The sequence below is a fragment of the Engraulis encrasicolus genome, chromosome 20, assembly GCF_034702125.1.
Source record: "Engraulis encrasicolus isolate BLACKSEA-1 chromosome 20, IST_EnEncr_1.0, whole genome shotgun sequence".
NCBI classification, from domain to species: Eukaryota; Metazoa; Chordata; class Actinopteri; order Clupeiformes; family Engraulidae; genus Engraulis; species Engraulis encrasicolus.
The window spans coordinates 24,052,307-24,064,806 of record NC_085876.1 but is presented as its reverse complement, the minus strand read 5'-3'; the positions used below and the strand labels follow the sequence as shown (position 1 = coordinate 24,064,806).

At 44.9% G+C, this 12,500-nt stretch overlaps 1 protein-coding gene across 1 annotated transcript in view; it reads right to left on the bottom strand.

Annotated features, from left to right (window-relative positions):
* itgb8 (integrin, beta 8) overlaps positions 1 to 12,500 on the bottom strand; it is a 55,079-nt gene that overhangs the window by 39,234 nt on the left and 3,345 nt on the right. Inside the window, exons 3-4 of the mRNA XM_063184847.1 lie at positions 7,860 to 8,031; positions 417 to 663 (exon numbers count right to left, since the gene is read on the bottom strand). Of these exons, the coding sequence (XP_063040917.1) occupies positions 417 to 663; positions 7,860 to 8,031 (419 nt within the window). The remainder of the gene's footprint in view (positions 1 to 416; positions 664 to 7,859; positions 8,032 to 12,500) is intronic.

Here is a 12,500-nt window from a genome sequence, read left to right as displayed (position 1 = left end):
ATGACGGCTCTGGCTTGTTAGCCTGGGACATTCAGAGATATGAACATTCCAATTGTTTTTTGCTGAACCGAGTCATAGCTCATTACCATAATATCAGCTTGACTTTGATCACTGAAATTCCCTCTGGTCACCCAGGTTGCTTCACTCCTGGAAAATACGTTTTGGTCGATTTATTCGCCGACCCTCTGTCGAGAAATAATGACTTCCGTCGCTCCGGTAGCGTAGGTCACTTTTGGTGTACACACACAGCATTTCTTTACCTTTGCTTGACCATTCTTAAATATAAATTCCCCCCTCCCCCATTACTTGTTACTTGGACTTGTGAGTATCATGGCCAGTTTTGACATGGGTAGATTTGGCAACAAGGCTGGTTTTGACCTGAGTGAGTTGTCTTCCTGGTCTTCCGTTGACCTTACCTGCAGGGGTTGAGGATCTTGGAGGGGTGTATGCTGATGTAGGGTGACACGGGCTTGTCCACGAACGAGCCGAATCCCATGCGGACATCGCTGGAGTGCCGCCGCATCTGGTGCGACAGGGCCACGCCGACGTTGTTGAGCCGCTCCAGGTTGTCCTTCATGGAGGCCGACACGTCCACCAGGTAGTACAGGTCCACTGGGTACCGGTCCAGCTGCTGCACCTCCACCACGAAACTCACTTTGCTGCCTGCATGCCAATAAGACAAGACAAGACAAGACAAGACAAGACAAGACAAGACAAGACAAGACAAGACAAGATGAGATAAGATAAGATATGATAAAATAAGATAAAGCTTTATTGTCTGAAACACATGAAACAGAAAATTGTCTTTGGTGTGGCTCAACCTCACAGACATTAGACAAGACTTGACAAAACAGGACATAACAAGACAAGACAATACATGTATGTTTAGGCTGGTCATTGTTCATCTTTTGTTGAGTAGGGCAACAGCTGAGGGGATGAGAAAAAAGGGATATGTTGACATTATTGTGCAACATGTTGCATCTTCTGAAAAAAAAACTGGCACCAGTTTCTCAAAAAGCACCGTGGCTCACTGTGTTAGCAAGTTATTTAGTTGCAGTGCAAATTTCCCACTGGCGACCAACTAAGCTGCTAAGTGGCTAGCAACAACGCTTTCAAGAAAAGCTGGCTACGGCGAAGAGGAAAGAAAGAAAGTTGCTTTTTTGTCATTGTGGCACAGCACTACAGCACCATAAAACGGTTTATTTCAGCTGATAAAATGTCAGCCGGCCTAAACGTTATCATCTAAAATAAACATTTTTTTCTTCATGGAAACCCTTTGCTCAGGTCGAAAGCACATCTTTATCTGGTGCACATTATCACAGCATACTTATACTGCATTGTACACAACTGATTGCATTATATCAAGAATGCAAGGGGGAACTCCAAGAAACAGTCCAAGAATGAGCAGGGCAGGGCGTCGGTACCATGTACCTCAGTCACAGAGGACTATGGGGGAGAGCATTGGCTATTCCTCTTCCCACCCACCTGGTAGTGTTGGGAATTGAAGAAGCTACTCCTAAACGCAGACAAACATATGTTTTTTTGGCTTTATTTTTGTGGAGGAGGAGGAGAGACAGGAAACGAGTGGGGAGAAATAGACAGGGAAGGATCTGCAAATGACCCAGGCCCGGAATCAAACCCGGGTCGCCGGCATAGTAACTCAGTGCCCTACCGTTGAGCCACGACAGGGCCAGGGACATATATATCATTAACATCATTTTCAAAAGAGTCTACTCATAAGTGACTTTGGAGACTCCAAAAAGTAGGCCAGTTGCTTACAACGAAACTCTTTAAACTAAGATAACCCCCGATGACTAAGAATGTTCACAGACATCAACAAAGTACTGTATCCCCCCACCAAAAACAGGGCCATGTGCAGCATCAACAGCATATCCCCCCAGCTCTACAGTACAGTAAACACCAGGCCATGATGCAACAGACAGGCAATAACAGCACACACAACCCCAAGCAACCCAATCAATGCAAGTTTGCGCTTGACAACTGCCTGGCCTTAAAAGAAAGCACAGCATAGCACAGCAAAGCAAGGCACAGAAAACCCCCTCTCTTTAAGTAGGGCGCAGGCAGGCAGCCACATCATCATTGCAGAACATCTGTAAAAAGATGGACGGCCGGAATCGGAATCGGCATAGAAGGGCAACGTAAACTATTGTGCGTCACATTCCACACCGGGGAGGGTTCCGTTCACAATCATGCGGCGGCCCGGAGCAGCTGTTAACACTTGCTAACACGGCATACTGTTACATACACACAGCACACACAGCAGTTATGCAGCTGTGTACTGCAGCACTGAGAGAAGCATAGCGCAGCCCACGCAACTGAAGATTATGGTTTTAATAACTTTGATGCGATTACAGCATCATCAAAATGGATGATCTCACAAATCCATGTAATGAAACCAATGCATTATGTCTGAAAAAGTAGGAGGATCTGTCACTGATTATTGTGTATGTGTGTGTGTGTGTGTGTGTATGTGTGTGTGTATGTGTGTGTGTGTGTGTGTGTGTGTGTGTGTGTGTGTGTGTGTGTGTGTGTGTGTGTGTGTGTGTGCGCGCTCGCCTGCGTGCGTGCGTGCGTGTGTCTGAAATGTAGAAGGTACGTATGTTTTAATATGTGGGTGCCTCTGTGTGTGTAGACAAGGAGCATCATCTACTACGAGACCCTTGGCCCACACGCTGACCACCACTCGTAAAAAGTGACAGAGGCCACGCGAGATGATCCACAGGAATGACCTTGTGCCGGGGGGCTGCTTGCTGCTTGTTTACACAATGAGCAACCTCTGACCAGTAGCAAAAGCACAGCACCACTCCAGAGACCCCAACTCCCCTCTTCAGGGAAGCCGACGGGGGTGGACAAAGGGGTCAGTTGCCCCAGGGAGAGGGGGGAGGGGAGAGGTGGGGTGTCCCAGAATTGGTTACTCGTTATTACATTGTATGTAGGGCTCTAAATTAACACCAGCCAACCTGCCAAATGCTGGTGAAATTTCCGTTTGGCTGGTAGAAAAGACCAACTTGCTAGCAACTTTGACCCATCAGTGAGTGAGAGTTTGGCTAGTAAGATTAACATCTACAAGCCATTTTGGCTGGTGATGGAAACAGTGAATTTAGGGCCCTGATTGTATGCACTGGGGGGGGCTTCAGATGACTTTGTCCTGGGCCCAGCCAAAGAGGCCCTGCTCTCCTCCTCCTGACCAGTCACACTGCTCTGCAGAGGGCAGAGATAAGTGTGGGAACTGGGGCAGGTTGTCTGTGAGGCAGTTTGAAAGGCATCGCTGAAGTGAGTACTCTGCAGTGGTGGTGAGTGGCGAGGCGCAGTGGGGGACTATGCTATGTGGACCACCATGGCTTGGTGAACAAAAATTTACCATGGAGTCACATCTTGTGACGCATACAATCAATTAGTAATTCACATACTCTGTTCACACTCAGCAATTTAAATGATTTGTTCATCAAATGCAGCCCTGACTCAATGAGATTCCTGTTGAAGTGCATATGAGAGCGAAAGAGAGAGAGAGAGAAAGAAAGAAAGAGAGAGAGAGAGAGAGAGAGAGAGAGAGAGAGAGAGAGAGAGAGAGAGAGAAAGAGAGAGCGAGAGAGAGAGACTAAGGGTGAATCCCATTACACCCCTTAGCCCTATCCGTTCCCCTTTGCCTCCGTTTTGCGCATCCACGTGTAGGCGTAGTGGCATGCATCCCGATTCACAATCAGACAGATGGGTAGGGGTATGGCGAAGGGCTTTCCACCCCTCCGCGCGGAGATTTTCCGACACCAGACTCCGCGACCGAGGGCTTCGACAGGTTTCCCTGAATGCATTGCGAATTCATTTAAAAATTGGCGGCAAGTCGCGGCACCCACAACAGCACACAAGTTTAAGTATTTTCGCCGCAATTCACGGTTTTGAAGTGGTAATAATGAAGGGGTATCCCAATTCGTAGCGGTTGCGTTTCAAGCCCTACACCTTACAGCTTCATTGGAAAGCACGAGGGGCATGGGGAAGGCGCAGGGGTATGGATAGAGATTAGTCATGGGAAATGTCCTTAGTGTAGCAAAGCAGCGTACACAAACATTGTGTGTTGTAAGGCCTTGTAATGCTGGGGCCCCTTCTGTTTGCAATGTACTGCAATTGCACTGACACCCATATGTACCTGTTGTTCTGTGCAGAGGACACCACGGTTTTGGCACGCATCTCTGCCTGCCTCACCGACTTGTCAACTTGGATGAAGGACCACCCACCTACAGCTGAACCTGTCCAAGACAGAGCTCCTGGTGATCCCAGCTTAAGACTCACTCTGTCACAACATCAACCTCAAGATGGGCTCCACCATTGTGACCCCAAACCAAGTCGCCAAATACCTTGGCGTCATGATTGGCGACGAACTGTCATGCTCCAACTACATCAACCCAGTCACCCGGACCTGTCGATTCCAGATGTCCAACATGCGGAAAATCAGACCCGTGCTGACCCAATATTCTACACAACGACTGGTTCAGGCCACCGTCATGTCCCGCGTTGCAACTCCCTCCTGGCAGGTCTACCTGCTTGTGCACTAAAACGACTGCAGATGGTTCAGAATGCGGCGGCATGCTTGGTGTTCAACCCAAGGATCAACCCAAAAGGATCCATGTTACTCCTCTATTCATTGAGTTGCACTGGCTACCGATCGCCACCTGGATCAAGCATAAGGCCTTGCCCCTTGCCTACAAAACCACCATCGCCCCAGTTTATCTTGTAGGACTTAATAAAGCTTTATGTTGCTGGAGGAGAACTGCGCTTCTCCAGCAGAGGCCGTCTGGCTCTGCCACCTGCTCACTCGAGGTACTCCGAGTCAAGACTGTTCTCTGTTGTTGTTCCCCAGTGGTGGAACAGTCTCCCAGAGGCAAAATCTCAGAGTGCCTCTGCTTTCTTCTCTTTTTGGAGCCTCACTTTACCTTTAGCAGATGAGCACCTGAGTAACATTGCCTGTAAGCTCCTGAGCACTCCTTTTGAGTATTCATTGTTTAGGCTTACTCTTATCTAGATTCTGCAGTTTAGAATCTAAAGAATTAGTCAAAAGACAAGCAGATAGGCAGAAGTCCCGCACTGTTTCTCCCGTAGCATCCTTAATGAGAAGAAATGATAACAAAGAGCATTGTGTAAGATTTTCTTAGTTTCTGAAAGATGTATAACAACACCTCCAAAGGAGTTGGGGGAAGAAGAAAACACATTCAATCTATGAATTAAATAAAGAGCAGTGCAAAAAACAACATACCAGCTATAAAAAAATGAGTTTATTACTCTTAACAAAGTCCCAACTGTTTTGGAAGTGGGGTTGTAAGAAGCAACATGGTTGGTTACACAAGGTTTGTTATCCAAATGGGAGAGCAGCTGAGAGGTAGTCACTATAGTGCTGTGCTGAGCATATCGTCCTCTCCACACGCACTCACACTCACACACACACACACACACACACACACACACACACACACACACACACACACACACACACACACACACACACACACACACGCACACACGCACACGCACACACACACGCATACGCACACACACACATAGGCCCTCATTACACTGTAAGTATTGGGTGGGGGGTCCTTTATATTACCCCTCCTAGGCCCTGCCTAAGCCGTCAGTGTCCCTGCAAACACAAACACAAAAACACAAAAACACAAAAACACACACACACACACACACACACACACACACACACACACACACACACACACACACACACACACACACACACACACACACACACACACACACACACACACACACACACACAGCTGTGCTAACATGCTATGCTATGTAAGCACATGGATTTATGCACACATCAACTTCCCAAAGATGATGCAAGTTACCACCAGAGTTCATGTCCCATACGCCATCGCCGGGGGTTGAACTGCACAGTAAATACAAGGCAGGTTACACACGGGTGTCTCTATAATACTCAAATTACTTCAACAAAAGTCATAAAAACAGTGTGGGGAACGCAGGTCAGAACAGGTCGTCGTGCTGAGGGCCCTTTTTAATAGCTCGCCGTGTACACACCAGCGCATTCATAATTTGGCACATGATATCCCACAAGCAACCAGTTATATATTTTGGTAGCCTACCATTTGAAGTTACAGATGTGCAGCAAGGTTTCCCACAGCACTTTATAGCCAAGGAGGCCACCTTGACAACAAACCCCTACGATCTTGACTAGGTCCTGAGAAGATAACGATTTTGTCCTGTGCATGTCATGTTTGCAAGCTGCTTTGCCAAATATATTTCAGGGGGGTTTCATATCTCATTTCCTACTATGAAACCGCAACAACATAGCTCCTCCAATCATGATAGTCATATGTGTTTGATACCAGCTAACCCCCCACCCGCTTTGACTGACTAATATTCTGCGGGAAATACACTTGGATTTGGTTTCGGGTCGGCAGACAATCACATCGGCTGGATTGGCTCGCCTGATAATCACATCAGATGTGGGAACAATACGCAAACCAAACAGCTTAAGGGAAACAGGGTTTTTTTTCCTACTCTTGACTCACAGGAAACACAACCACATGTGCTCTAGTACAAACTATGTCTTTATAAACAGCAGATGCTTTCTAATCATATCCTCGATAAAAGCTCCAATTCCAGAAAAGTAAATAACCCAGCCTCATGTAAACTTTGGCTTCATCACATAAGACACATAATTCCTCTCTGCGTAGTATTGCTGATATTAAAAAAAAAAACATTTAATGTCAAAGACTATTGACATTACGTTAATGTCAATAACAATATCAATCATGTTAATGATAATGATAAATATTAGCCTGGGCCCTCCCATGCTTCCTGTGATGCCGCAACCAACTCATTCATCAGTCATGTGAAGTTCAAATCTCCATCTGAATCAGTCCAAGTCCAACTCGATCGGGCGGTTTTAGAGCGATACTGCCCCATAGAACTCAATTATTTAACTCAAGGGGAGGTGCAAAATGAGCTTATTTCCAGAAATGGTGCGGTATCGCTTGAAGTCCAAGCTCGATGGGGCATGTGTTAGGGAAAAAAACACTAGTCCTTTCAGTGGCCTTAACGCAGTGTTTCTCAACACTGGGGTTGGGACCCTGTGTGGGGTCGTCTGAAATTCAAATGGGGTCGCCTGAAATGTCCAGGTGTAAAAGAAAGAATACTGATAAATATTACTAATTACGCATACAACTAGTAGTCTAAATATTCGGACTAAAATGCCACATACAATTTTAGACTTTAATAAATATCCAGTTAGCTCTTCATGGGTTTTTTTTTTTGTCGCTAAAAATGTGTATGGGGTCCCCAGAAATTCTGGATGTCCAAATAGGGTCCCGACTCCCAGGCCGAGTCAGAAGAGTGATTGGACCTTCAACCAGCGTACAGAAGTATGCCATAGACCCAGGGTAAGCTCGCACTCTGAGAACATTTGTTTATAAGGTCAACTGGCCAGACCAACACTCGTTGCAGACCAACATTTGCAGAGGTAGTAAAAGTTGCACTTCACTGAACTTAACTTCACTGAGTAACTGATGTACAGATACTGTAGAGTGTAGATCCATTTACCTGATTCTGCACTGGTTCGATCAAATTTGTGGGTTTTCTTCTTAGGTTTTAGGTTTTATTTTTTTCTTAGAGAAAACAATGTTGATCCACCTCATTAAGTACAGTGGACCAACTGCTGTCACAGCTATGTAATAAGTTCTAGTGCCCTACTTACACCATAAATGTACTTTTTTGACAGCTCTGGAGCTATGTAGTGGTTGCGATTACCGGACTAGATAATAATAATGATATGATAAAAACATCCAAATGGTCCATCAACGTTATCAACCCACCTGTCTGTAGCTGGACGTTGATGCGCGAGGGAGCCACCTGCGTGCTGCTGACCGTAGCGTCCACCTCCACTCTCACCTGGCCGGTCTCGATAAGCTCCTCCAGACAGCCCTTCCTGATCAGGTTGGAGGAGGAGTCACAGCGCTGGCTCACATGTGCCCCATCCAGGAAGCCCTGATTGGACAAGACAACAAAGATTTTCAATATGGTAAACAAGACAAATCATTCTACGCGTCAACAATGCAACAAAGTGGGATCGATTCCAGTCTCCTTAAAGGGGCGTGACTTCATTTTTCCTTTTGAACTCCTTTCATTCTTAATTCAGTTTAGAACCTTACATCATATTGATTCTGGAAGAAAGTCCTCATGAATAGAGTCTCGACCTTATCAAGCGACTCTGAATACCATGCTGGTTACTGACTAATGCCAGGTCTCATGCTCCACGGGTACATATCAACATCCCTCCTCTAGTCGCGTCCTCTGGCATCCGACGTCAAGGCAAAACATCACTGAGGACAACTCACACCACAAAAAGATGAGAGAGCAAGGATAGAGGAGGGAGGCGAGAGGCGAGATTTCAGAGAAGTGAGGTTGTAGTATGTGGTCTGTGCATGATTCCTAACCTGACTATCTGTCTGCGTTTCGCCAAACGTTTCAGTTTCCTCACTCGACTATCTGAGTCTCTTGAAATTCAGAATCACTTCTGAACGAAGGAGCCAATTAGGATTGCTGGGTGGCCGGATTGTCGGATGGCTCTTCTTCCACCTATCATTCTCAACTGTGTCAGGGGTCGAGTTCAATGTGAATGGCTGGAGTGGCACGTCAGTAAACATGACCGACAGATTGTCTATCTAATCACATGCAAGGATTTTTGATAAGGAGCCTCAATCAAAAATATGTCAGTTGTGGTATCGTGAAGACGAAGACGAAGACGAAGACGAAGCATACAAGGGGGCTATACTAAGGCGCTGGTCAGGAGTAAACCAGGTATTAGATAATTTACTTCTTAACTTAACCTGGTTTACTCCTGAACCAGCTTTTAGCATAGGCCCCAGCTGTCAAGAGTCAGGTTACTTGATTCCTTCATCCACACTCAATTCCTTCTTTGTTTGCTCCAGAAGGAGGAGGGACAGAGAACAGTGGAAATGAGAAATTGAGGACCGGATGAATTGAAATATCTGATCTTGTTATTGTTTTTACCATTATCATTTGTAGGCATTGATCGGGGTGGACTAAGCATCTGGCAAACAGTTGAACCAGGTTTATTAAGAAGTTCCTGTCTCCCACAATAATATTCAAAAGATTCTGTTGAACTGGATCAACATTATTGTTGGTACTGCTGTGTACAGCACGAGGCACCAGAGTATCCAGGTCTGTTCAGAGAGCTTGAGGGGATTTCATCTCACTGAATGAAAGTATCAAATTAACTCAGCAGGGCATGATGAAATCAAAGAATGACCTAGAAGTCTGTTTGATTCTGGAATGCAATTGTCCATGATTGAAATAGTGTTATGGACTACTTGTAACATTAGAATGCCTGGACTAGATACGTAGAATTTCCTGGTTGGCAAGGTAATTTAGCTGAGGGCAAATAGATAGTGTATGAACAGTTCTCAACTGCCCTATTGAAATCCACCTTTAGTATTCTTGGAATCCATTGGCTATTTCCCATGTTTCACACATATTACAGATGTATTACTACATTATGCTTTTTTTAACCTCCCTTTGGTCACGTTGGTTTGTCTCTTTGTCTGTATGTCTGTCTGTCTGTCTGTCTGTCAACAGGATAACTCAAAAAGTCTTGAACTGATTTGGTTGAAATTTTGTGTAGTTGTTCGAAATGATCAAAGGAAGAAGTTATTCAATTTTGGTGGGGATCCGGGTCCTGGAATTTCCAGGATTTAAAAAAAAGATTTTTCGCCATTGCGGGATAGGGCGACTTTTGACATTCCAGTTTATAACTCCACAAAAAAGGCAGAAAGACTTGAAAAAATAGGCTCTTTACTATAGTCAAATGTTCTATCAAACAGCTTCCTTGGCGGACGCTCTGAGTGCATTTCCAGTGGCATTATACATTTATTTTGCCTTCATATCTTCATGAGGCCCTTAACTTGATTCATAGTACTTCAGGACGCAGCATGAACACTATAGTTAGCAGTCTGGAATAAACAACAACATCACAGGGAAAATAGCACAAATTGCCAGCCTCAAAATCCAAGCGTGTTATTGAGATTAGGGATTAGGGTCTGAGAAGAATAAGCACCTTGTTACCAGAGCGCAGAAAAAAATGTCTAATCCAAATATCGTGCATGACATAACCTCTTGCAACCACCACACGGACTAAGAAGCAGGGCTGAAACTGTGTCATGCTGGAGCCGTCTGTCCCATCACAGGGTAAACCACAGAGAGACTGATGAACCATCTGGTCAGTAAAGGGAGAAGGGCCACTCCATCTTAAATCATGCTAAGAAAAACAGTATGTCTTGCTGTGATCTCAGATGGAACGATCGTAATAAGACGGGTCACTCCATTCTAAACCATGCCAAGAAAAATAATACATCTTACTGTGATCTTGGATGGAACAAGCCCTTCTTTTACTCAGTAAGGAAAATTAATCAGTATATCAACTGAATAGGACTGTGGACAAAACTAGGGGCATCCCTCTCAACCTTTATGCTTCTTGTGTTTCAAGAGGGCTTTCCCTTCATAACAGCACTACCTCTTACTACATACATTTAAACCATCCTGCACTAATATAACTCTGCCTGTGGACTCTGTATTACCACATTCTTTGTATGACCAAAAAACAAAAAAAAACATGTTTGTGTCAATGCAAAATATATAGAGGGGGCTAAATACACTCTAGAAGGGTATTAAATTGAACTCAATTCAGGTCTTTGTGAGACCAAACACCCTCTAGAATAGTGTTACATTTGACTCTTTGTGTTGAATTAAGCAGCATGTTAGTTCAACACAAAGAGTAAAATTTAACACTATTCTACAGTGTGTTTGGTCCTACTCTGCGCCCTCAAAGAGTAGAAGTAACACTCAAAAATGTGCTATCAACACATGTAGTGTATCAACTGTATAGAAATGAGAAATGAGGACATGGAGTTGTCAGTGACATCTTTCACCAGTGTTGCCAGATTGGGTGGTTACCCGCTCAATTTGGCTACTTGGGATGGCCGTCTGCGGGTAAAAACGAGAAAAAGTTTTTTTCTGCTGTTTTGAGCCCATAGAAATCAATGCAATTTATTGAAATTGGGCGGAATTTAGCACATTTTGGCGGTTTTTGAGAACCTTTTGGGCAGGATTTGATCAGATCTGGCAACACTGTCTTTCACAAGGGAGGAGGCTGGCTGATTCCAGAAGTGGGATGGCTGATGGCCTGCCAACCAGTCGACTGCTGAGACCCAAACCCTTCTGAAGCGCTCCTCTCCTTTTATCACAGGTTTGGTCGACCTTTACAAGCTATTTGCGGAGCTGCCATCAATCCTGGAATGGCTGCAGTATCGATCAGTCACCGCACTGCACACAAATAGCTCCCTGACTGATGTCACCATTAAGATAGTAGAAGCTTCACTTAGTGTGTGTGACTGTGTGTGTGTGTGTGTGTGTGTGTGTGTGTGTGTGTGTGTGTGTGTGTGTGTGTGTGTGTGTGTGTGTGTGTGTGTGTGTGTGTGTGTGTGTGTGTGTGTGTGTGTGTGTGCGTGCGCGCGCGTGTGTGTAAATAAGTGTGTTATAAGTAAGTTGTAGTAACTACTACTGTTTAATTATTGGTTCACTGAATTGAATTAACACATAGACACACACACTGTTTTAGAGCTTATATGGCTTCACAGTGTTAATTCAACACTCAACGAGTTGAATTTAACACTAAAATCGAATGGGACCATACACCTATACCATACACGTATATTTGCAAAGGCCAAAAACAAGACATATGTATACAGAGCACATTCTAAGCAGAGCACATAGAGTTTCTCTCTGGTGACATTGGTTTTATACATGTATTGTCAGGTTGGAAAAATAAAGCAGAATACCAAATGTATCGGGTGATAAACCTTTTATGCAGAGCCTATAACATAGCCTAAAACCTGATGGGCCTGTTGTTGTCAAGATGGTAATCACCAAGTCAACTTGTTATAACAAATTTGTTATGATATAGCCTAAGTAGTTAATTCAACAAACAGTGAGTCAGATGGCCAGCGATGGCCCAACTGCACCAAATGGCTACGAAAGAAACCTCCCTATTGACTATCTAGGAGTATCGGCTCATATTGTCAACAGAGAGAAGCCGCGAGGAGTGGCTGGCGTCTCCCTGGGGTGTCTAGAGTAGTGAGATAAGAGCCCGACGGAAGGAGCGAGGCGTCGAGCTTGGTGACCCTGAGAGGCTGATAAGGGCCAAATCCATGTCTGCCATTCAGTCTCCCAGGGCCACTCCATGTCTCCACGAGAGGAGCGGGGCAGGACAAGACTGGGAGCAAACAAACAAAACAGCCCAGGCATTTTTGCATGACTGCCTCTATAACCTTTTATAACCATATTTATGGTCATTGTGACCTTTTATTGACCACTGCACTTTATGTCTGTCCAGTGGTATATGTTGTTGCTGTCTATATGTGCTTATGTCTTCCTGCACA